This window comes from Scyliorhinus canicula, chromosome 11 (genome assembly GCF_902713615.1).
Source record: "Scyliorhinus canicula chromosome 11, sScyCan1.1, whole genome shotgun sequence".
Classification (NCBI taxonomy): Eukaryota; Metazoa; Chordata; class Chondrichthyes; order Carcharhiniformes; family Scyliorhinidae; genus Scyliorhinus; species Scyliorhinus canicula.
The window spans coordinates 23,501,594-23,525,220 of record NC_052156.1 but is presented as its reverse complement, the minus strand read 5'-3'; the positions used below and the strand labels follow the sequence as shown (position 1 = coordinate 23,525,220).

General features: G+C 46.4%; 1 protein-coding gene across 2 annotated transcripts in view; it reads right to left on the bottom strand.

The window, feature by feature from the left end:
* LOC119973926 (5'-nucleotidase domain-containing protein 2-like) overlaps positions 1-23,627 on the bottom strand; it is a 142,251-nt gene that overhangs the window by 46,877 nt on the left and 71,747 nt on the right. For both annotated transcript variants that reach the window (XM_038812580.1, XM_038812579.1), the window contains 3 exons: positions 11,203-11,277; positions 7,137-7,192; positions 3,298-3,391 (listed from right to left, as the gene is read on the bottom strand). In XM_038812580.1, the coding sequence (XP_038668508.1) occupies positions 3,298-3,391; positions 7,137-7,192; positions 11,203-11,277 (225 nt within the window). The remainder of the gene's footprint in view (positions 1-3,297; positions 3,392-7,136; positions 7,193-11,202; positions 11,278-23,627) is intronic.

Genomic DNA, 23,627 nt, shown 5'->3' with positions numbered 1-23,627 from the left:
ACGTTTGAACATAAAATGCATATTTTCAGCTTGGATGTCCATCTGAAATTGGTCTCTTTTTAAAATTTGGAATATCCAATTCTTTTTTTAAAATCCAATTAAGTGCCAATTTAGCACGTCCAATCCACCTATCCTGCACATCTTTTGGGTTGTGGGGGTGAGACCCACACGGACACGGGGAGAATGTGCAAACGCCACAAGAACAGTGACCCGGTGCTAAAGACTGCGCCACCCGGAAATTGGTCTTTTTACCCAAATGATCTTTTCTCTTCATTTTAAATACATTAAACTGCAAGTACAGTTAATGCAGTTTTCATGAAATCGTAAGAGAATCAGCTATGTTCATTGTATATTTCACCATCTACTCCATTAATTAGCTGATATTTGACAACCAGATGGGATATTTGCCAATCGAAAAACAACTGCATGCTTCCACCTTAATGCAGAAATACCAGGCAATCTGGAATCCCCATTCTTAGAAAGATATATGAAAAGTCCTCCACTTTAACATCTGTGCCTCTTCACAAAGGGCCCCTAAAATCCTGGACTTACGTTCAACAGTCACTTAAGACTAAGCAATGCAACCTTTACTAATTTACTCTTTATGTCAATACATGATATCAATGTGTGACCTTGCAATACTGTAGGAACACAATGTTCCATATTTAACTTGACGTGTAAACACATTGGTAATCACTGGTCCGCAAAATAACAGGATAATAAATAAGCCCAGGTTCACACAAAGCTGTAAGAGCCTGACACAACTCTGCTAGCTGCCAGAAAATTTCAGAGATTAGAGACAAAATAAAGATCGAACTATAAATCTCCTATTCAACAGGGGCTGGTTTAGCACAGGGCTAAATTGCTGGCTTTGAAAGCAGACCAAGGCAGGCCAGCTGCACGGTTCAATTCCCATACCAGCCACCCCGGAATGTGGCGACTAGGGGCTTTTCACAGTAACTTCACTGAAGCCTACTCGTGACAATAAGCCATTTTCATTTCATTTTTCAACAGTACACCAGGGCGGGCTTCTCTCAGCCCGGGCTGGGCGGGAGAATCGCCGCAACCGTCGCGAATGGCGGCACACTGCCCCGATGCCGGGACGTGATTCTCCGCAGAGCAGAGAATCGGCGCATGCCGGCTGGGGGCCGCTCTACGGGGCCCCCCCCAGCGATTCCCCGCCCAGGATGGGCCGAGCAGCCGTATCAAAAAACCCGACTCCTGCTGGCGGCATTCTAACCTGTTCCTAGGCGGCAGGACCTCAGTGTGGAAGGGTCGGGGCGGCCTGACCCTGGGCGGGGGTCCCACCGATCGGCGGGCTGTTCTCTCGGGCTGGAGGCCTCCTTTCTTCCGCGCCATTCCTTGTAGCCCCACGCCATGTTGCGTTGGGATCCGCACGGAGAAGGGAGCCACTGCACGTGCGCACGTTGCCGCCGGTGCTACAACGCATGTGTGGACCCCTCGGCACCTAGTTAACACCAGGATTAGCAGCTGGAGTGGCGTGGGTTGCTCCAGTGCTGTGCTGGCTCCCTGTAGGGGCCAGAATTGCTGATCCTGAGGGCATGTTGACACCATCGAGAAACACAACGGCGTTTATGACGGCATAAACACTTAGCCTCAGGATCAGAGAATCCCGCCCCAACTACTTTTTCTGTAGTACGGAATAGAATGGGCTTGGGCTTGCTAACCTCCCCAGGGACTGAATGCAATCTAAATATATACATGTTGAGCAACAGAAAAATGCAAGATAAGTGATTGGTCACAAGTCTTATTCACCCTCTTGTAGCTTGTCAATGTAATGCAATTGTGCAGACTGGGGTGCCATCTCTCCGCTCTCGACTTAACGATCTCAGCCAGAGTTAGTGCATGAATTGAGAGTATGTAAATCAAATGGAGTGAGAAAACCCTTCATTAAAAAGTTAGAGGAGCATGGGAAGCCTGTGTCCAAGAAAAGTTCCCGCTATCATCCCATATCCCTTATATTTCCTACATATGGTCTGGAATTTCCAGTTCCCCAGCCACGTGTTTCTTGGCAGCGCACCATTCACTGGCAGCAGAATTTCCACTGCTCGATAATGGGATTTCCCATTCAAGCCATTCTAACTTACCAGGAAATCCACAGGTGCTTTGCTGGCGGAAACAGAGATGCTCAACAGTCGGAGAATTCTGGCCAATATCTTAAAAATGGCAACATGTCAATGTTTCCAAAGTAAAGAAATTTGGGCCAGGATTTGTGTCAGTATGGAGAACCTCTCCATTATGTTGAAATCCTGGAAATGGCCAAAATTACTAAGTCTCGCCCCTGAATCCAATATTTCCCATGTTGGAGTGGCAAGACTGGGATGGGCCCGGGGTTTTGCATATGCACAATTTACAGAAGCAACTGGCCATTTAAATTATCAGCTGCCTCCACTGAAGTAGGACTTCAGAAGACCTGGAGTGTAGAATCCAGAGTGTGCAGATTAGAACAAACAAGGGGAGGTCAGAACTTGGTTGATGTATTTCGATAGGGGGCAGCACGATAGCAGAAGTGGCTTCACAGCGCCAGGGTCCCAGGTTCGATTCCCCGCTGGGTCACTGTGCGGAGTCTGCGTGTTCTCCCGTGTCTGCATGGGTTTCCTCCGGGTGCTCCAGTTTCCTCCCACAGTCCAAAGATGTGCAGGTTAGGTGGATTGGCCATGATATATTGCTCTTAGTGACCAAAAAAGTTAGGAAGGGTTATTGGGTTACAGGGATATGGTGGCAGTGAGGGCTTAAGTGGGTCGGTGCAGACTCGATGGGCCAAATGGCCTCATTCTGCACTGTATGTTCTATGTCCTATAACCCATTGGAGAGAGTTTAACTCTCTTTAGGAAGAGTTAAAAGTGAACATGAGTAAGTACATTGTTTTGGTTCAAAATCAGTGACAGAACTGTTAAAACCTGTCCAGCTGTCATGGAACTGTTAATAATGGTCCAGTTATCAATCCTGTCAAGCTGGAAAACCTGTCAAAAGTGTTTAACCTGTTAAATTAACAGGAAGTGAAATTATCAAACACATCAATGTTGAACTACACTTTAAATTTGCAGAGGAAAAACATTTTTAAAATTTGTCAATGCCAACGCTTGTTTAACATTCTTAACAGGATATATAGCATGGATCATCACTTTGTCACTAAATGAATAATTCTCTCATTTCCTTTATTAGTCTGTCTGAGGCTAGTTTTCTCCATCTTTGAATAGAGATGTAAGAGAGATCAGGAAATCAAGTAGCGGATGCGTAGAGAGGAATGAAAAGAAAGAAAAATAACAAAATTACCTTGCCATAGAAATCACTCATTCGATGTAGAGGAACATGTTGAGTGCCTTCATACATTTGAAACACTTCCTCATCTGGTACTGGGCTGAATCCTCTGAAAGTATGTATAAATTGATTACGGTAATTCATGAAAGTACTTTTATTTCCTTGATAAAATATACAATCTATATGAAGGGAAAGGTGCAAGATAAAAAGGCCAATCTCAGAGAAGTCTAAAATCAATAGGGTAATAATAGTAGGAGGTTTCAATTTCCCCAATATGAACTGAGATAGGCAGAGTGCAGAGGGGCAATAATTCCTAAAGTGCATCCAGGAGAGCCATTTGAGCCAGCAGGTAGAAAGTCGTTCAAGAGTGGACAATTCCCTCCAACTTTAGGGAATAAATCTGGGCAGTTGGTTGAAGTGTCAGTGGGGGAGCATTTTGGTGATAGTGATCATAACTCGGTAAGATTTAAAGAAATCATGGAAAAGGACAAAATGGACCGGAAAGAAAGATTCTGAATTGGGTGGGTGGTGGGGTTTAATAGGATTAAGAGAGGATCTGGCCAAAGTGAACTGGGAACAGCTACCCGTAGGAAAACCCACATCAGAGCAGTGGGAGTCATTCAAAATGGAAATAGAGAGAATACAAAACTACCATGTTCCTGTAGGTGGGGCCAAAAAGAGAACCTTGGCTGTCAAGGGAAATAGAGGAATGGCTAAGGGAAAAAAAAGGAAGGTTTATGGCAGATACAAGGAGTTGCAAACAATGGCTGCCTTAGAGGAGTACAGAATTATAGTGGATACTCAAAAAATAAATCAAGAGAGACGGTGGGGGCGGGGGGCATGAATAAACACTGGCAGGCAAAATAAAGGAAAATCCTACAGTGTTTTAAAAGTATATTGAGTGCAAGAGGGAAACCAGGGAAAGGAGAGGGCCCAAAGTGGTAACATATTTGTTGAGCTGAAAGACGTGGGTGAGGTATTAAGTTAGTATTTTCCATCTGTGTTCACGATGGAGAGGGACAATGTAGGTATAGAAAGTAGGTAAGGGGATTGTGATATAACTGAACAGATTAGCATTGAGAGGGAGGTGTTCACAGTTTTAGCAGGTTTAAAAGTGGACAAATCTCCCAGGCCCAGATGAGTCATATCCTAGGTTGCTGTCTGAGGCAAAGGAAGATGTTGCATGGGCTCTGACGTTAATTTTGAAATCTTCTCTGACGCAGGTGAGATGCCAGAGGACTGGAGAACAGCTAACGTGGTACCTTTATTCAAGAAGAGAAGTAGGGGAAAATAAACAAGTAATTACAGGCCAGTGAGTCCAACATCAGTGGTAGGGAAATTATTGGAAAACATTCTGAGGGACAGAATTGAAAATGAAATGAAATGAAAATCGCTTATTGTCACAGGTAGGCTTCAGATGAAGTTACTGTGAAAAGCCCCTAGTTGCCACATTCCGGCGCCTGTTCGGGGAGGCCGTTACGGGAATTGAACCGTGCTGCTGGCCTGCTTTCAAAGCCAGCGATTTAGCCCTGTGCTTAATCTCCACTTGGAGAGGCAAGGATTAATCAAGGATCATCAGCATGTCTTTGTCAAGGGGAAATCATGTCTAACAAATTTGATTGAATTTACTGAATCCAGTGATTGAATTCACTGCAGAATGGCGCAGTAATTAGCACTGCTGCCTCACGGCGTTGAGGACCCGAGTTCGATCCCGGCCCCGGGTCACTGTCGTGTAGAGTTTGCACATTCTCCCCGTGTCAGCTTGGGTATCACCCCCACAACCCAAAGATGTGCAGGGTAGGTGAATTGACCATGCTAAATTGCCTTTTAATTGAAAATTGGGTACTTTTTTAAAAAATAATTTACTTCAATAGACTTTTAACAAGATCCCGCATGGGAGACTGATCAGAGCCCATGGAATCCAGGACAATTTGACAAATTGGATCCAAAATTGACTTTGTGACAGAAGGCACAGGGTGATGGTTGAAGGTTGTTTTTATGACTGGAAGCAGGGATTGGTGCTGGGTCCTTTTTTATTTGCAGTGTATATTAATGATCTAGACAGACATCTGAAGAATGCGATCAGTAAGTTCGCAGATGACACACAAATTGGCAGTGCAGTGAATAACAAAGAGGAAAGCCTCAGATTACAGGACAATATAGATGAGCTGGTCAGTAAGGCAAAACAGTGGCAAATGGAATTTAACCCTGAAATGTGTGAGATTATACCTTTCGGGAGGACTAACACTATTGCAAGACAATACACAGTTAATGGTAGGACGTTAAGAAGTACAGAGGACCAGAGAGACCTTGGGATGCATGTCTATACATTCCTGAAGGCAGCAGGACAGGTAGATAAGGTGGTTAAAAAGGCATTTGGGATAATTGCCTTTATTAGCCGAGGCATAGAATATAAGAACAGGAAGGTATGATGGAGCTGCATAAAATGCTCATTAGGCCACAGATAGAGTACTTTTTTTTAAAATTGTAATTTAAAAAAATAAATTTAGAGTTTCCAATTAATTTTTTGCAATTAAGGGGCAATTTAGCATGGCCAATCCACCTAACCTGCACATCTTTGGGTTGTGGGGGCAAAACCCACACAACACAAGGAGAATGTGCAAACTCCACACGGACAGTGACCCAGAGCCGGGATCGAACCTGGGACCTTGGCGCCATGAGGGATCAGTGCTAACCACTGCGCCACCGTGCTGCCACCACAGCTAGAGAACTGCGTGCAATTCTGGTTGCCACACGATAGGAATGATGTAGAGATGCCGGCATTGGACTGAGGTGAGCACAGTAAGAAATTTTACAACACCAGGTTAAAGTCCAACAGGTTTGTTTCAAACACGAGCTTTCGGAGCACTGCTCCTTCCTCAGGTGAATGGAGAGGTATACCTTCTACTTCTACTGTGCACAGGTAGGAAGAAAGTGACTGCACTCAAAAGGGTGCTTAGCAGATTCACAAGATGTTGCCTGGGCTGGAGAGTTTCAGCTACGAAGAGAGACTGGATAGGCTGGGGTTGTTCTTTTTAGAGTAGAGAAGGCTGAGGGGGGACCTAATTGAGGTGAAAAAATTATGAAGGACAAAGATTGGGTGGATCGGGAGAAACCATTCCTCTTAGTTGATGGGTCAATAATCAGGAGGCATAGATTTACGGTATTGGGTAGGAGATTTTGAGGTGATTTGAGGAAAAACGTCTTCACCCAGAGTGTGGTGGGAATCTAGAACTCACTCCCGGAAAGGATGGCAGGAATCCTCAGAGCATTTAAGAAGCATTTAGATCAGCAATTGAAGCACCACAGCATGCAGGTCTATGCACCTAAGTGCTGGAAAATGGGTTTAGAATAGATAAAAACAAAATTAATATTCTTGATAACAACAGATCGCATTAGAGAAAAGGTTCATCATCAGCTTTTCCAGGCCATTTAAAGATGGATAATAAATAATGGTTATGTTAATGGTGCCCAAAATTCTTCATTTTTTAAAAAATGTGGTAGAAAGCGTGCATCAAATAGCTGCAATTCAAAAGACTATTTTTACTTTTAGTGTTTCAAATACATATGGGTTGCTAATCTAATCAAAAATGGTAGACACATACAAGCTATTTGATACAATTCTCTTTTGGTTTTTTTACATAGACAATCACGCAAATTTAACCCAAATATTTCAATGTTCTTCTCCATTATTGCCAATAAACAGAGTTCTCCCAAAAGGTCATCTTTCTTGCATGCTTGCATAATCTTTATAAATAAATGTCTTAATAGTCTACTATATTTATTCTTCTTGTATAAAAGTCTTTGTCCAGTTCACCATGTTTGACAATATTAAGCCATGTAGAATATCATACCTGTACACTGTTCCTAACTGGACATAATGGAAAGCATCAATCTTCATTAGAAATCCCTGTCAAAGAAAATAATATTTTATATCTGCACTAGATTTTTGGGTAACATCAGACTACCTTTAGTAACCCCTTAAGTTAAAAATCTGTTGTCCTTTTGTGATTTCTGACAACTTGACTTGGCTTTGAAAGGACATCACTATTTTCCCTCGAGTTGTTGCTATCAGCTTAATCCAGCAAAAAAAGGGTCAAGCCCCAAACCACCTGGAATATCCATTAGACCCATTAATGAAGGCAGACCATAGGCTGGATTCTCCGTTCCTGCGGCTAAGTGTCGGCTCGAACAGAGAATCCGCGGGAGGTTTATGTCAAAATAAATCAGCGCAAAACCTCTCACCGATTCCGGTGCCAATGACAGGCTAGCACCGGCGCCGACTGGAACTCCCATCTCCTGCGCCACAAATGGCCGGAGAATGGCTGGGTCCAGACCGCGCACGCGCACGACTGACAACCTGCAGTGGTTGGTCATACAACATGGCACCGGCTGTGCACGGACCCAACCCACCATCCGCAACCCCACTGCCAACCCCCTGGCCAACCCCACCCGGATCCCGGCAGAGTGTGGCGGCGCTGGACACAGTGCACAGTCGCCATGCCAGGTTCAGGATTTGTGTGACCATATGTGGTCCGCGCCATCGGGAACTTGGCCCATCGGGAGCGGAGTATCAAGAGTGGGATGGCTGATGAGGTTCAAACGGCATTGCGACTGCGTGCGGCGTGTCACGATGATGCCATTTCAGAGGGGGTGGAGCATGGCTGACCAGCATAAAACTGGCACCGGCCCCAATTTCGGCATCGGGCAACGGAGAATTCCACCCCATGTGGTTAATGGAATTGTGTTTCTCACACAAGGTCCGTTTGAGATAAGGGGGTTCATTGGTACATTTTCACAATGATTATATTAGAAAGGCTTAACTGACCTAAATAGGAAATGTAATGCCAATGGTGTGGGGGGGGGGGGGGGGGGGGGGGGGGGTTGAAGAAATGTAGTGCCAATGGTGGGGGGGGCAAGATTCTTTCTGACGGTTGTAGTTTTGATTGATGGAATGACAGCCAATCCTCACAGAAAGATCTTGGTAATAGTTAGAGGTCAGCTGTGCTTGTTTGAGTCTTTTTTAGAAAATGTCAAATGCAGTAATCAAATTTAAAATTGTGCCAACAGCTCAGTGAATAATGATTTGCAAAGTCAAACTAGGCCTTTCTCAAGGACTCAATTCATGTCAACATTTTATTGTTAGAGAAAACATAAAAACTCCTCATGACAATGTATGCCTATTCAAGTTATGCATTTCATTTAAACTGTTGCTTTACAGTTGACCTCATCTGCAAGAAATACACAAAGCTTATTCAGGCCAGAGGATCCAAGATCTAGTCCACATCACAAAGTATCTTACTGTTGGCCACTGGACAATACTATCATGTATCCGGATAATGGACAAGGTCTTCCAAAATCATAAGAGACGAGATTGTCGCTTTTGGGAGAAACCAGGCATGCTGAACCCAAGAATTTATCTAGTGTAGATCCAAATTTGGCAACACCTTGGTTAACTTTTACTTTTGTTTACTTTCATTGGATATGACAATGCTGGCTTTTGTTGCTCATTCCTAATTGCCCTTGAACTGAGTGGCTTGCTAAACCATTTCAGAGGGCAGCTGAGAGTCAACCACATTGCTGTGGATCAGAATCACATGTAGACCAGGCCAATTTAAGAAGGCACATTTCCTTCCCTGAAAGGGCGTGAATGAACTAAATGGGCTTTTCCAAAAAACTCAATGGCGGCTTCATGGTCACCATTATTGCGACCAGCCTTTTGTATATTGCAGCTTGCTTTATCAAAAATCAATTCCACCAGCTGCTATTGTAGGATTTGAACCCATGTCTCAGAGCATTAGCATGGACCTCTGGATTACTAATCCAGCAACATTACAATGATGCCACAGTCTTTAGGGCAGCACTGTAGCACAGTGGTTAACACTGCTGCCTCAAGGTGCAGCACAATGGCGCAGTGGTTAGCATTGCTGCCTCGCAACGCCGAGGTTCCAGGTTCGACCCCGGCTCTGGGTCACTGTCCGTGTGGAGTTTGCACATTCTCACCGTGTTTGTGTGGGTTTCGCCCCCACAACCCAAAGATGTGCAGAATAGGTCAATTGGCCACACTAAATTGCCCCTTAATTGGAAAAAATGAATTGGGTCCTCTAGATTTAGAAAAAAAACACTGCTGCCTCATACGGCCTGAGACCCGGGGTCGATTCCCACCTCGGGTGACTGCTTGTGCGGAGTTTGTACAATCTTCCCGTGTCTGCGTGGGTTTCCTCCGGGGGCTCCGGTTTCCTTCCACAGACCAAAGATGTGCAGGTACGTGGATTGGCTATACTAATTTTTCCCTAGGTAGGTTTGGGCCTAGGTAGGGTGCTCTTTCAGAGGGCCAGTGCAGACTCAATGGGCTGAATGGCCTCCTTTTGCACTGTCGGGCTTCTATGATTCCCACAAACCTGCACAGGTTATTGTTTCTTTTCATGCTCCCGGGGGCGGTTGATGGTGTCTTGAAACTATATCGGACTCTTCTGTGGCTGCAGTGTGTCTCACTGCTTAGCTATAGCTGACCTAACAGAAGAGAGAAAAACTAGAACAGATGGTGCTTCTATTGTCATGATGACAAGCCTTTAATTTATAAATCCATAATCACAAACCAAAGCAGTTGGAGCAGACATTATTCAAAACCACGTGGATTAAACAAGCATCACATAGATTTTCAATGAAACAACCAAGCCTCACGTAGCACAGCAGATAATGAGTCCGTCGTACTTTGCATGAATACAGAAAGAGAGAGAGAGAGAGAGAGCAGAAAACCCATACTTTGTTTAATAGGGTAACATGGAACATCCTTCCCCTCCTCCCTCACCAAAGATTTAATAGATTTTGTTAGTTACACATTTTAACTCAAATGATTAAAGAAAAAAATAGACACTCTCTAAAAGAAAAAAAAATGTAGGAATAGAGGGTAAGGAATAGGAAATAAAAGAGATATAATAATGTGATAAAGGAAAGAAGAAAATGAGACAGAACTCAAATGATAGAAAGACAGGGGCTGGATTCTCTGCTGCCCGATGCCGAAATTGTGTACGGCGCATAGAATGCAGTTTGCGCCGTAATCAGGCTCAGCGCCGATTTGGCAATTCTCTGGGTACCGAAAATCAGCGTTACCGCGGAATACGCCTTGCCACTGGGGGGGGGGGGGGGGGGGGGGGGGGGGGGGGTGCTCCCGACTGACCAAGTTCCTGCCGGCGTAGAACACACCACCTATTGTCAGTCGGGATGCTCGCGTGGCGGCTGTGGACTCAGTCCGTGGCTGCCCTGGTCGGCTGGTCGGGGGTGGGTGGATCCAAGATCAGGGGGGGGCTTATAGGCAGCTGGGGATTTAATGTGCAGGGGTTGAGGCTCGGGCGCGCAGCCGATCGGGGGGGCTCTTTCTTTGGTCTGGCTCCGCGGTCCGAGTCCGCCATGAAGCACGGAGCGCCACCTGGAGGCCACTGGCGTGCACATTGTGGCTTCTGGCCCGGAAGTGCGGGGGCCATATCTGCAGCAAAAGCTGCGAGAATCACTCCGGGTCCCTAATAGCCCCCTGCACGGCATGGATTTTGTTTAACTTTTTTGCAGGAATTTCAGAAGTAAAATTCCACCGTTTTTACATCGACATGGGGACATAATCACAATAATAGAGAATCCAGCCCAGGGACAGAGGAAATTAAAAAGGAAAGAGAGATAGAATAAAAGGGAATGCGTGAAGAGAAAAGCAGAAATGAAGAAATACATTAGGTAGGAGATAATAGGGGGGGGAATAAGGCCAGGGTAGAGGAGTGCAAAAGTAATGGAGGGGAACAAGAGCTAACAATTCAGACATAGTTTAAGTCAGAAGGATATCAAAAGGTAATTTAGTAGGTATAAAAATTTGCCATACAATTGTTAATGAATGAAAACTGCCCTCTTTTAAAAGTGAATTTTATATGTTACCTTCTTCACGTCATAATGAAGACCTCGGATGGCAAAGTTAGGTTGGTATTCATAATTCTTGATTCCCTCTGGGTACTAGGAAATAATTGAGATAATGTTCAGGTAAAGCTGGAGATTAAATCTCATGCCTCCTGCATATCCCTGAAAGAAGGCACTTATAAAACACAACACAGATGAAATATTGTTCTGCATCAGAGTTAGCCAAGTGATAAAGCCACATTCTAAAATATAACGGAACCGATTTAAATATATATCATATTTAAAGGTTAAAGTATTTATTAAGTCAAGACCAGGATTATTTAGATTTGTGTTAAACACCCAAGGCATTGATTCAACGAGATTTTGTTAATTACTCCAACTAACCAAATTGTATGATTAACATCAATTAGATTTTACAAACAAGTTTGACCTTTGCCTGCTTTTGTTTATACATTGAGTTATAAATCTTTCACTGATTTGTTTTGTGTTATGCCCCAATTATTGTATCATCATCATCATCATCATCAAAGTGATGGAAGGAGTCATCAACAGTGTTATCAAGCGGTATTAACTCAGCAATAACCTGCTCACAGATGCTCAGTTTGGGTTCTGCTAGGGTCATTCAGCTCCTGACCTCATTACAGCCTTGGTTCAAACATGGACAAAAAAGCTGAATGCCAGAGGCGAGGTGAGAGTGACTGCCCTTGACATCAAGGCAGCATTTGACAGGGGGGGAACTTTCTGCTGGTTGGAGTCAAACCTGGCACAAAGGAATATGGTTGTGGTGATTGGTGGTCAATCATCTCAGCTCCAGGACATCACTGAAGGAGTTCCTCAGGGTAGTGTCCTAGGCCCAACCATCTTCAGCTGCTTCATCAATGACCTCCATTCCATTATAAGGTCAGAAATAAGTATGTTTGAGGATGACTGCACAATGTTTAGCTCCATTTGCGACTCCTCAGATAATGAAGCAATCCATGTCTAAATGCAGCAAGACCTGGACAATATCCAGGCTTAGGCTGACAAATGGCAAGTTACATTTATGCCACATAAGTGACAGGCAATGACTATCTTCTACAAGAGAGGATCTAATCTCTGCCACTTGACATTCAATGGCATTATCATTGCTGAATCCCTCACAATCAACATCCTGGGGGTTACCATTGATCAGAAACTGAACTGGACTAGCCACATTAATACTGCGGCTACCAAAGCTGAGGAATCCTACAGCGAGTAACTCATCTCCTGACCCCCGCAATGTCAGGAGTGTAATGGAATACTCTCCACTCGCCTGGATGAGGGCAGCTCCAACAACACTCAAGAAGCTCAACACCATCAAGGACAAAACAGCCCACTTGATTGCTCCCCCTTCCACAAATATTCAAGCCCTCCACCACCAACAAACAGTGGCAGCCATCTGCACCATCAACAAGATGCACTGCAGTAACTCACCAAGGTTCCTTAGACAACATCTTCTAAACCCAAGACCATTACCATCTAGAAGGATAAGAGCAGCAGATACCTGGGAACCCCACCAACTGGAGGTTGCCCTCCAAGTCACTCACCACCCTGACTTGGAAATATGTCGCCGCTCCTTCACTGTCGCTGGGACAACATCCTGGAACTCCCTCACTAACAGCATAGTGGGTGTACCTACACCTGAAGGACTGCAGAGGTTCAAGAAGGCAACTCACCACCATCTTCTGAAAGACAACTAGGGATGGGCAATAAATGCTGGCCAAACCATCAACGGCCACATCCCGTAAATGAATAAAATATACTTTGGAACCCAACATTCGGTCAAAATGGAAGCCAGGTGATATTTGTGCATCTCCTAACTGTAATATTTTCCCCATTCAAATAAGCAGGGAGAACCCCACTACAGAAATTACTTTATCCATTAGGGCACTTCACTTCAATAAAAGCCAATATGATTGCCACTGTGCCTTCCTAAAGCAAGTGCATTCATGCACTCCCAGACTAAAGCTTGAATACACAACTAGGCATCAGCACAAACTAAGCAAACAATTGAAGCTTTGAAATTATGCGACAATGAATGAATTACAAAACAATTTATGTTGAATTATTTTTGCGGAGCATTTAACAGAACTTCAAGCAATTATGTTGCATAAAATGTTTGTTATCTGGCATGCTCCAGGAATATGTGATGCTGGTTAATCAAAAAAGTTTGGTTTATAGGGAATCAATGGGCTATTTAATACGTGAAATACTGCTCCATTTGTATTTCAGAAAGCTGACTACACAATACCACAAAAGGGATTGGAACCTGGGGAGAACGGACACGTAACAGGAACTTTGAAACCAGCAGACTCGGCTGCACTGTAAATGTACTTTTGATTCAGATATTGAGAGCAATTAATAAAAGATTAACATTCCTATATTTAACTGCAGAAAAAAAACTTTCCTTAATATCAAGAGCTTCATATTCAAAAACCAGAAAAGCTTCCACCCTTCTTTGAACAAACGAGATTCAACATTGCATTAGCTATTGTGCCTTATCCGTGTAATCCTACTCAGCTCCCACTTTAACACAGAAATCTTCCATCTTTGTTCACGACTCAGATTTATTTTTTTAAACAAATGTAGAGTACCCAATTCATTTTTTCCAATTAAGGGGCAATTTAGCATGGCCAATCCACCTACCCTGCGCATCTTTCGGTTGTGGGGGTGAAACCCACACAAACACAGGGAGAATGTACAAACTCCACACCGACAGTAACCCAGAGCCGGGATCGAACCTAGGACCCCGGCGCCGTGAGGCAGCAGTGCTAACCACTGTGCCACTGTGTTGCTCCCAGATTTATAATAATTATAAGAATCTTTATTGTCACAAGTAGGCTTACATTAACACTGCAATGAAGTTACACCCTAGTCGCCACACTCCGGCGCCTGTTCGGGTACACCGAGGGAGAATTCAGAATGTCCAATTCACCTAACAGCACGTCTTTCGGGACTTGTGGGAGGAAACTGGAGCACCCGGAGGAAACCCACGCCGACACAGGGAGAACGTGCAGACTCCGCACAGACAGTAACCCAAGCGGGAATCAAACCTGGGACCCTGGCACTGTGAAGCAACAGTGCTAACCACTGAGCTACCATGCCGTCCACACAATGCCATAAGTAAATGATGATTTGGTTGAAATGACAAATTGTTCCATTCTCGCTCACAGTAGGTCCCGCCATAGACAAGACCGGAGAATCCCGCCCTCATGAGAAAACTGTTGGATAAATACATCAAGTACTCCTCTGACACCACTTGTTCCCCACTCTCTCTACTCCATTGTTAATTGTTGCTTCTTCAGCCACGTCAGGAAACGGAGGTCATTTTAAGTAATCTACATTTGTGTTTTGGGGTAATAGAAATAAGGTATGGCTTTAATAATTTTAATTTTATGTTTCTGTATGAGAAATGGTTAAAAAGTCAGTTAGCTCAGGTTGGACAAAAAGTACCCACATGTCTGCGGGTTTTGGCTTCATTTCAAAATGTGCCTGCATTGTAATTAAAGGGTTATGGTACATCGAGGCAGGCTTCCATTCTGGGACTGGACTCTCCAGAAGATTCCATTCTGGGACCAGACTCTCCAGAAGACTCCATTCCAGGACCAGACTCTCTAGAAGCAACAGCAGCTGGGATTGTAATAAAAGTGAGGGCTCATCTGGGATTTGAAACATGGAGAACGGGTAATTGGATGCTGATTCTTTTGGTAGAATTTAAAGATTCACTACCAGAGGGTAGCAGAGCGGAGCCGCTGATTGACTGTTGCAGGAAAAATTTTCATCAGTGCATTGCCGTCACTGTATCCAGAAGGTCTACCTGAGCAAGACAACCTCCATATTCAAGTGAGGGCAAGCATCCAGCAGAGGGCAGCAGAGCGGAGCTGCTGATTGGCTGTTGCGGGGAGAATTTGCATCAGTGCATTGCGGTCACTATATCCAGAAGGTGGTTTGTAGAGGAGCTGTTGTCAAGAGACAGTTAAACCCCAAACACTTCTTCAGTGTTTCCCTCCCTATCTCATCCTCTAACAAAAAAAAAAACAATCAATCGCTGTAAGGATCCCAGCTAAGTAAAGATCAAGAGGGAGACTCGAGGGCAGGTAGAAGTAGAAAGAAGTTGAACCGTGATGTCACAGCCAGCAGGTAAGTGATTGGCTGGTGACAGGTAAGTAGTTTTTCTTTTCCCTGAGGTGTGTTGATAAGGTAAGGGTGTTCTATTTCTATTTTTTTTAATCGTGTGATTAGTAACAATTTTTCTTTTTTTTTCTCCTTTTTCATTTATCTATGATTTGATATTATAGTTGGACTAAGTTACGCTTAAAATTAAAAATTGCAGGCGATCTCAGACCCGTGCTGTGCTCCTCTTGCTTAATGTTGGAGCTCAGGGACATGGCTGATGTTACTGCCTCCTTCACGTGCGGGAAGTGTGTCCAGCTGCAGCGCCTGTTAGACCGCATGATGGCTCTGGAGCTGCGGGCGGACTCACTTTGGAGCATCTGCGATGCTGAGGAGGTCGTGGATAGCACGCTTAGAGAATTGGTCACACCACAGATTAGGATTGCTGAGGGAGACAGAGAATGGGTGACCAAAAGGCACAGAAAAAGCAGGAAGGCAGTGCAGGTGTCTCCTGCGGTCATCTCCTTCCAAAAGAGGAATGCCGTTTTGGATACTGTTGGGGGAGATGGCTCACCAGGGGAAGGCAGCAGTAGCCAGGTTCATGGCACCGTGGCTGGCTCTGCTGTACAGAAGGGTGAGAAAAAGAATGGAAGGGCTATAGTCATAGGGGATTCAATTGTAAGGGGAGTAAATAGGCGGTTCTGTGGTCGAAAACGAGACTCCCGAATGGTATGTTGCCTCCCAGGTGCACGGGTCAGGGATGTCTCAGATCGGCTGCAGAACATTTTGAAGGGGGAAGGTGAACAGCCAGTTGTCGTGGTGCATACAGGCACCAATGAAATAGGTAAAAAATGGGATGAGGTCCTACAAGCAGAATTTAGGGAGTTAGGAGCCAAGTTAAAAAGTCAGACTTCAGAGGCAGTAATCTCAGGATTGCTACCAGTGCCACGTGGTAGTCAGAGTAGAAATGAAAGAATAGGCAGGATGAATGCGTGGCTTGAGAGATGGTGCAGGAGGGAGGGGTTCAGATTTTTGGGACATTGGGACCGCTTCTGGGAGACGTGGGACTACTACAAATTGGACGGTCTACACCTGGGCCGGACTGGAACCAATGTCCTTGGGGTTGCTTTTGCTAACGCTGTTGGGGAGGGTTTACACTAATGTGGCAGGGGGATGGGAACCAAATGAGGAGGTTAGTGGACAGTAAGGAGGTAGTAACTGAAGCCTGTAAGGAACTAGATCATGAAGTCCCGTGACTAAGGGGAAGAGTAGGCAGGGAGCAGATGATGAACACAAAGGGACTGGTGATCTGAGGTGCATTTGTTTTAATGCAAGAAGTGTAGTAGGGAAGGCATATGAATGTAGGGCTTGGATTAGTACCTGGGAGTATGACGTTATTGCTATTACTGAGACTTGGTTGAGGGAAGGGCATGATCGGCAACTAAGTATCCCAGGATATCGATGCTTCAGGGGGGATAGAGAGGGAGGTAAAAGGGGTGGAGGAGTTGCATTACTGGTCAGAGAGGAATCACAGCTGTGCTGAAGGAGGGCACTATGGAGGTCCCAAGCAGTGAGGCAATATGGGCAGAGCTCAGAAATAGGAAGGGTGCAGTAACAATGTTGGGGCTGTACTACAGACCTCCCAACAGCGAGGATGAAATAGAGGTACAAATATGTGAACAGATTATGGAAAGATGCAGGAGCAACAGGATGGTGGTGATAAAATATTTTAATTTTCCCAACATTGACTGGGATACATTTAGTGTTAGAGGTCTAGATGGAGCAGAATTTGTAAGGAGCATCCAGAAGGATTTTCTAGAGCAGTATGTAAATAGTCCAACTCGGGAAGGGGCCATACTGGACCTGCTGTTGGGGAATGAGGCCGGCCAGGTGGTTGAAGTTTCAGCGGGGATTACTTTGGGAATAATGATCACAATTCTGTAAGTTTTAGAATACTCATGGACAAAGACAAGAGTAGTCCTGAAGGAAGAGTGCTAAATTGGGGGAAGGCCAACTGTACCAAAATTCGGCAGGAGCTGGGGAATGTGGATTGGGAGCAGCTGTTTGAAGGTAAATCCACATTTGATATGTGGGAGGCTTTTAAAGAGAGGTTGATTAGAGTGCAGGACAGACATGTCCCTGTGAAAATGAGGGATAGAAGTGGCAAGATTAGGGAACCATGGATGACAGGTGAAATTGTGAAACTAGCTAAGAGGAAAAAGGAAGCATACATAAGTTCTAAGTGACTGAAGACAGACAAAGCTTTGTAAGAGTATCGGGAATGTAGGACCAATCTGAAACGCGGAATCAAGAGGGCTAAAAGGTGTCATGAAATATCTTTAGCAAACAGTGTTAAGGAAAATCCCAAAGCTTTTTTTCATATATAAGGAGCAAGTAGGTAACTAGAGAAAGGGTTGGCCCACTCAAAGACAAAGGAGGAAAGTTATGCATGGAGTCAGAGAAAATGGGTGAGATTTTCAACGAGTACTTTGCATCGGTATTGACCGAGGAGAGGGACATGACCGATGTTGAGGTTAGGGATAGATGTTTGATTACTCTAGGTCAAATCGGCATAAGGAGGGAGGATGTGTTGGGTATTCTAAAAGGCATTAAGGTGGACAAGTCCCCAGGTCCGGATGGGATCTATCCCAGGTTATTGAGGGACGTGAGAGAGGAAATAGCTGGGGCCTTAATAGATATCTTTGCAGCATCCTTGAACGAGGTTGAGGTCCCGGAGGACTGGAGAATTGCTAATGTTGTCCCCTTGTTTAAGAAGGGTAGCAGGGATAATCTGGGTAATTATAGACCGGTGAGCCTGATGTCGGTGGTAGGGTAGCTGCTGGAGCAGATACTGAGGGATAGGATTTATTCCCATTTGGAAGAAAATGGGCTTATCAGTGATAGGCAACATGGTTTTGTGCAGGGAAGGTCATGTCTTACCAACTTAATAGAATTCTTTGAGGAAGTGACAAAATTGATTGATGAGGGAAGGGCTGTAGATGTCATATACTTGGACTTCAATAAGGCATTTTATAATGTTCCCCGTGGTAGACTGATGGAGAAAGTGAAGTCTCATGGGGTCCAGGGTGTACTAGCTGGATGGATAAAGAACTGGCTGGGCAACAGGAGACAGAGAGTAGCAGTGGAAGGGAGTTTCTCAAAATGGAGAACTGTGAACAGTGGTGTTCCACAGGGATTCTTGCTGGGCCCACTGTTGTTTGTGATGTACATAAATGATCTGGAGGAAGGTATAGGTGGTCTGATTAGCAAATTTGCAGATGATACTAAGATTGGTGGAGTTGCAGATAGTGAAGGGGACTGTCAGAGAATACAGCAGAATATAGATCGATTGTAGAGTTGGGCGGAGAAATGGCAGATGGAGTTCAATCTGGGCAAATGCGCGGTGATGCATTTTGGAAGATCCAATTCAAGAGCGAACCATACGGTAAATGAAAAAGCCCTGGGGAAAATTGATGTACAGAGAGATCTGAGTATTCAGGTCCATTGTACCCTGAAGGTGGCTGCGCAGATTGATAGAGTGGTCAAGAAGGCATATGACATGCTTTTCTTCATCGGAAGGGGTATTGAGTACAAGAGTTGGCAGGTCATGTTACAGTTGTATAAGACTTTGGTTCGGCACATTTGGAATACTGCGTACAGTTCTGGTTGCCACATTACCACAAGGATGTGGATGCTTTGGAGAAGGTGCAGAGGAGGTTCACCAGGATGTTGCCTGGTATGGAAGGCGCTAGCTATGAAGAGAGGTTGAATAGATTAGGATTATTTTCATTAGATAGATGGAGGTTGAGGGGGGACCTCACTGAGGTCTACAAAATCATGAGAGGTATAGACAGGGTGGATAGCAAGCAGCTTTTTCCCCAGAGTGCGAGACTCAATTACTAGAGGTCACGAGTTCAAGGTGAGAGGGGAAAAGTTTAAGGGAGATATGGGTGGAAAGTTCTTTACGCAGAGAGTGGTGGGTGCCTGGAATGTATTGCCAGCGGAGGTGGTAGAGGCGGGCACGATAGCATCATTTAAGATTTATCTAGACAGATCCATGAATGGGCAGGGAGCAGAGGGATACAGATCCTTAGAAAATAGGTGACAGTTTTAGATAGAGGATCAGGATCGGTGCAGGCTTGGAGGGCCAAAGGGCCTGTTCTTGTGCTGTAATTTTTCTTTGTACCTCTGGTGCTAAGGATCCATGTGAGGAACAACATGGCAGGCAGCAGAGCTAGCAGATGACTATGAACAGGCCCATAGAGAAAACCTTTTTTCTGTAATCCTTATAAACCTGACAAGGATAGAAGATGGGAAGTTAAAAGGAAAACAAGTAGTCAAGGAAGAGAAAAGATAGTTGGGAATGATTAGGAAATTTTACCTCAAAACAGAAAACAAAGTGCTGATGGTAGAAGTAACAATTCAGAGGCCTAACTGTTTCAATTGTAACAAGATGGGTCGTATTCAGACATGTTGCTGGAAACTACATAAGAGCCCAATTGCAGTAGCAGGAAAGGTAGCACCTGAAAATGAAATGGCTGTTAAAACTGTAGCAGTGGTGCTGGTGAAGTGTGCTCCCTCAGAATCTATGAGAAAGAGGAAAGGGCCCAAGATAGTTCAGAGAATTATCTGAGTACTGATGAAGGAAGTCAAGCTATTAGAGGTAATGGAGGTTTTGTTTTGAAGGGAGAAGCATTCCCTTATTCGTCCAACAAAATAAGTATGCAATTACAACTTTAAGAGATACAGGAGCAGATCAATCATTGATGGTGACTGATGATGAAATTACGTTTCAGATATTTTTACGAAGGAAAAAGTATTAGAAAGGATATTAATCACTTCCGGTTGCGGCTATGACCAGCTAAGTCGCACATTTGGCAGCTCCTGCGACAAAGGTGTTTAAGGGCCGATTGGAGGGCCCCGACGGTACTGTAAAGACAAATCCCGGTGGGGGAAGGCTCCCTGAGGAGAGTGAGACCAACTTTATGGTCGGTACTCGGAGTGGGGCGACAAAAAAAGCGGCAGCAGCTCCCCGAAAAAAGCGGGGGAAGAGGACCAAAATGGCGGCCGGTGGCGCACTAGAAGATTGGAGAAAATGGGCGGAGGAGCAGCAGGCCGCTCTCCTCCGGTGTTTTACGGAGCTGAAAGTGGAACTCTTAGAGTCTATGAACGCGACGACCACAAGGCTGATGGGGGCCCAGGCGACCCAAGAGGCGTCGATAAGAGAGCTGCAGCAGGAGATGACTGCAAGGGAGGAGGAGGCCACGGTCCTCGTGGGAAAGGTGGAGGTGCACGAGGCACTCCACCTGAAATGGCAGAGCCGCTTTGAGGAGCTGGACACTCGAATGAGGCGGAAGAACTTGAGGATCCTGGGCCTAGCAGAAGGCCTGGAGGGGCCTGATCTCCCGAAATATGTAGCGGAGATGCTGAGCTCCCTGATGGGAGAGGGGGCCGGTCCATCGCCTCTGGAGCTGGAAGAAGCATATCGGGTCATGGCTAGGCGGCCTAGGGCGAACGAGCCCCCGAGGGCGGTGCTGGTGCGATTCCAGCGTTTCTGTGATCGGGAGAAAGTGCTGAGGTGGGCCAAGAGGGAGAAAAGCAGCAAATGGGAGAATTCGACGGTGCGGATATATCAGGACTGGAGTGCGGAGGTGGCAAAGCGGCGGGCCCGGTTTAACCGGACGAAGGCGGTGCTGCACGCAAAGAGGATCAAGTTCGGAATGCTGCAGCCAGCGCGCTTGTGGGTCACCTACAAGGACCAGCACCATTACTTTGAGACCCCAGAGGAGGCATGGACTTTTGTTCGGGAGGAAAAGCTGGACCTGAACTAGAACTTGGGAACGCCGGCGGTCGAGGCCGCCCGAGTACCCTTGACTGATCAAGTGGCCCATGTCTTTCTTAGGCCAGGTCGGAACTTGGTTAAAGTTGATGGATCGTTTGGTTTCTTTGAAACTTGTGTTATGGGGGGTTTCTTTGTTCCTTTTTGTGTGTCTCTTCCCGTTGCCAACTTCCCTTAATTATTGTTGTTGTAGGGGGGGCTTTTTTACTGTTTTTTGATCTGTTCTTTAAGGGTTATGGTTACTGTTCTGTTCGATGGAGGGTGATGGTTAAATACGTTATTATTGGGTAGTTATTTAGTTATGCAGGCATAGTTATGTATTTATGTATTTATTTGAGATTTGTTATTTATATTGTTATATTGTTAAGTTGGGGAGGCGGGACGGGGGGGGTGCAAGTTGGTTATGCGGGTTTTCTTTTTCTCTTTTTTCTTCCTCTCGTTTTAAGGGGGCTTTTTTATGGGCTTGGATGGGGACGGGGGTGGAATTGAAGATGGCGGGGTAGGGTGTGGCCGGGCGAAAGCGCGGGCTTTCCCCTGTTTCCCGCGCGCGGGACGGAGGAAGGGGGAGGAGAGAAGAGTGGGGTGTGGCCAGCAATGGCGGCTTTTCCCGCGCTGAAGCGGGGTCAGAGAGGGATGGCAAGGGGGGGGGGGAGGCCCCTCCCCCCCCACATCGGGAGGAGTCGGAGTGTGGCAGGGGCAGCCGGGTCAGCGAAAATCAGCTGACTCTCGGGAGTACGATGGTGGATACACCGCGGCTAGGAGGGGTCCTAGCCAGGGGGGGGGGAAGGGGGGTTAGGGGGGGATACCGGGTTGCTGCTGGAAAGGCCGAGGACGGGAAGGGAAGAACGGGAGGAGAGAGGGGGGGGGCCATCGCCATGGGGAACGGGTCAGAAGGGGAGGGTCGACCCGGGGCGAACAGGGGACAGGACATGGCTAATAGACAGGGGAAAGGGACAGGTCGCTCCGCGACCCGGTTGATTACTTGGAACGTGAGGGGGCTGAATGGGCCGGTCAAGAGAGCAAGGGTTTTTTCACACCTAAAGGGACTGCAGGCGGATGTGGCAATGTTGCAGGAGACTCACTTGAGAGTAGTAGACCAGGTACGCCTGAGAAGGGGGTGGGTGGGACAGGTGTTCCACTCAGGCTTGGACGCAAAGAACCGGGGGGTGGCGATTTTGGTGGGAAAGAGGGTGTCGTTCGTGGCGGCGCAGGTGGTAGCAGATAAGGAGGGTAGGTACGTGATGGTGAAGGGTAGGCTGCAGGGAGAGAATGTGGTGCTGGTGAATGTGTATGCCCCGAATTGGGATGACGCGGGTTTTATGAGGCGCCTGTTGGGCCTCATTCCGGGTCTGGAGGCAGGGGGCCTGATCATGGGGGGGGACTTCAATACAGTGCTCGACCCTGGGCTGGACAGATCGAGTTCCAGGACGAATAGGAGGCCGGCAGCGGCAGAGGTGCTAAGGGGGTTTATGGAGCAGATGGGGGGGGTAGACCCTTGGAGATTTGGCAGGCCAAGGGCGAGGGAGTATTCTTTTTTCTCCCACGTCCACAGGGTGTACTCCAGAATAGACTTTTTTGTACTGAGCAGGGGGCTGATTTCGAGAGTGCAGGACACGGAGTACTCGGCCATTGCGATTTCGGACCATGCACCACACTGGGTAGAGGTAGAACTGGGGGAAGCACGGGACCAGCGCCCGTTGTGGCGCCTGGATGTGGGGCTGCTGGCGGACGATGAGGTGTGCGGAAGGGTCCGGAAGGGCATTGAGAGATATCTGGGCACGAACGACACGGGCGAGGTGAAGGTGGGGGTAGTCTGGGAGGCCCTGAAAGCAGTGGTCAGAGGAGAGCTGATCTCCATAAGGGCACACAGAGAAAGGAAGGAGAGGCAGGAGAGGGAGAGACTGGTGGGGGAACTTATAGAAGTGGACAGGAGATATGCGGAGACACCAGAGGAGGGGCTGTTGAGGGAGCGGCGCAGTTTACAGGCCCAGTTTGACCTACTGACCACTAGGAAGGCGGAGACGCAATGGAGAAGGGCACAGGGCGCGGTCTATGAGTACGGGGAAAAGGCGAGCAGGATGCTAGCACACCAGCTGCGCAAGCGGGATGCAGCCAGAGAGATTGGGGGAGTGAGAGAGAAGGGAGGGAACGTAGTGCAGAAGGGGCAAGAGGTGAACGGGGTCTTCAGGGATTTCTACAGGGAATTGTACCGGTCTGAGCCGCCCAGGAGGAGGGGGGGAATGGAGAACTTCCTCGATAGATTGAGGTTCCCAAAGGTCCAGGAGGAACGGGTGGAGGGGCTGGGGGCGCCGATAGAGCTGCAGGAGCTAGTTAAAGGGATAGGCCAGATGCAGGCGGGGAAGGCGCCGGGGCCGGATGGGTTCCCGGTGGAATTTTATAAGAAGTATGTGGACTTGGTGGGTCCAGTGCTGGTGCGAGCCTTCAATGAGGCGCGAGAGGGGGGGGTTCTGCCCCC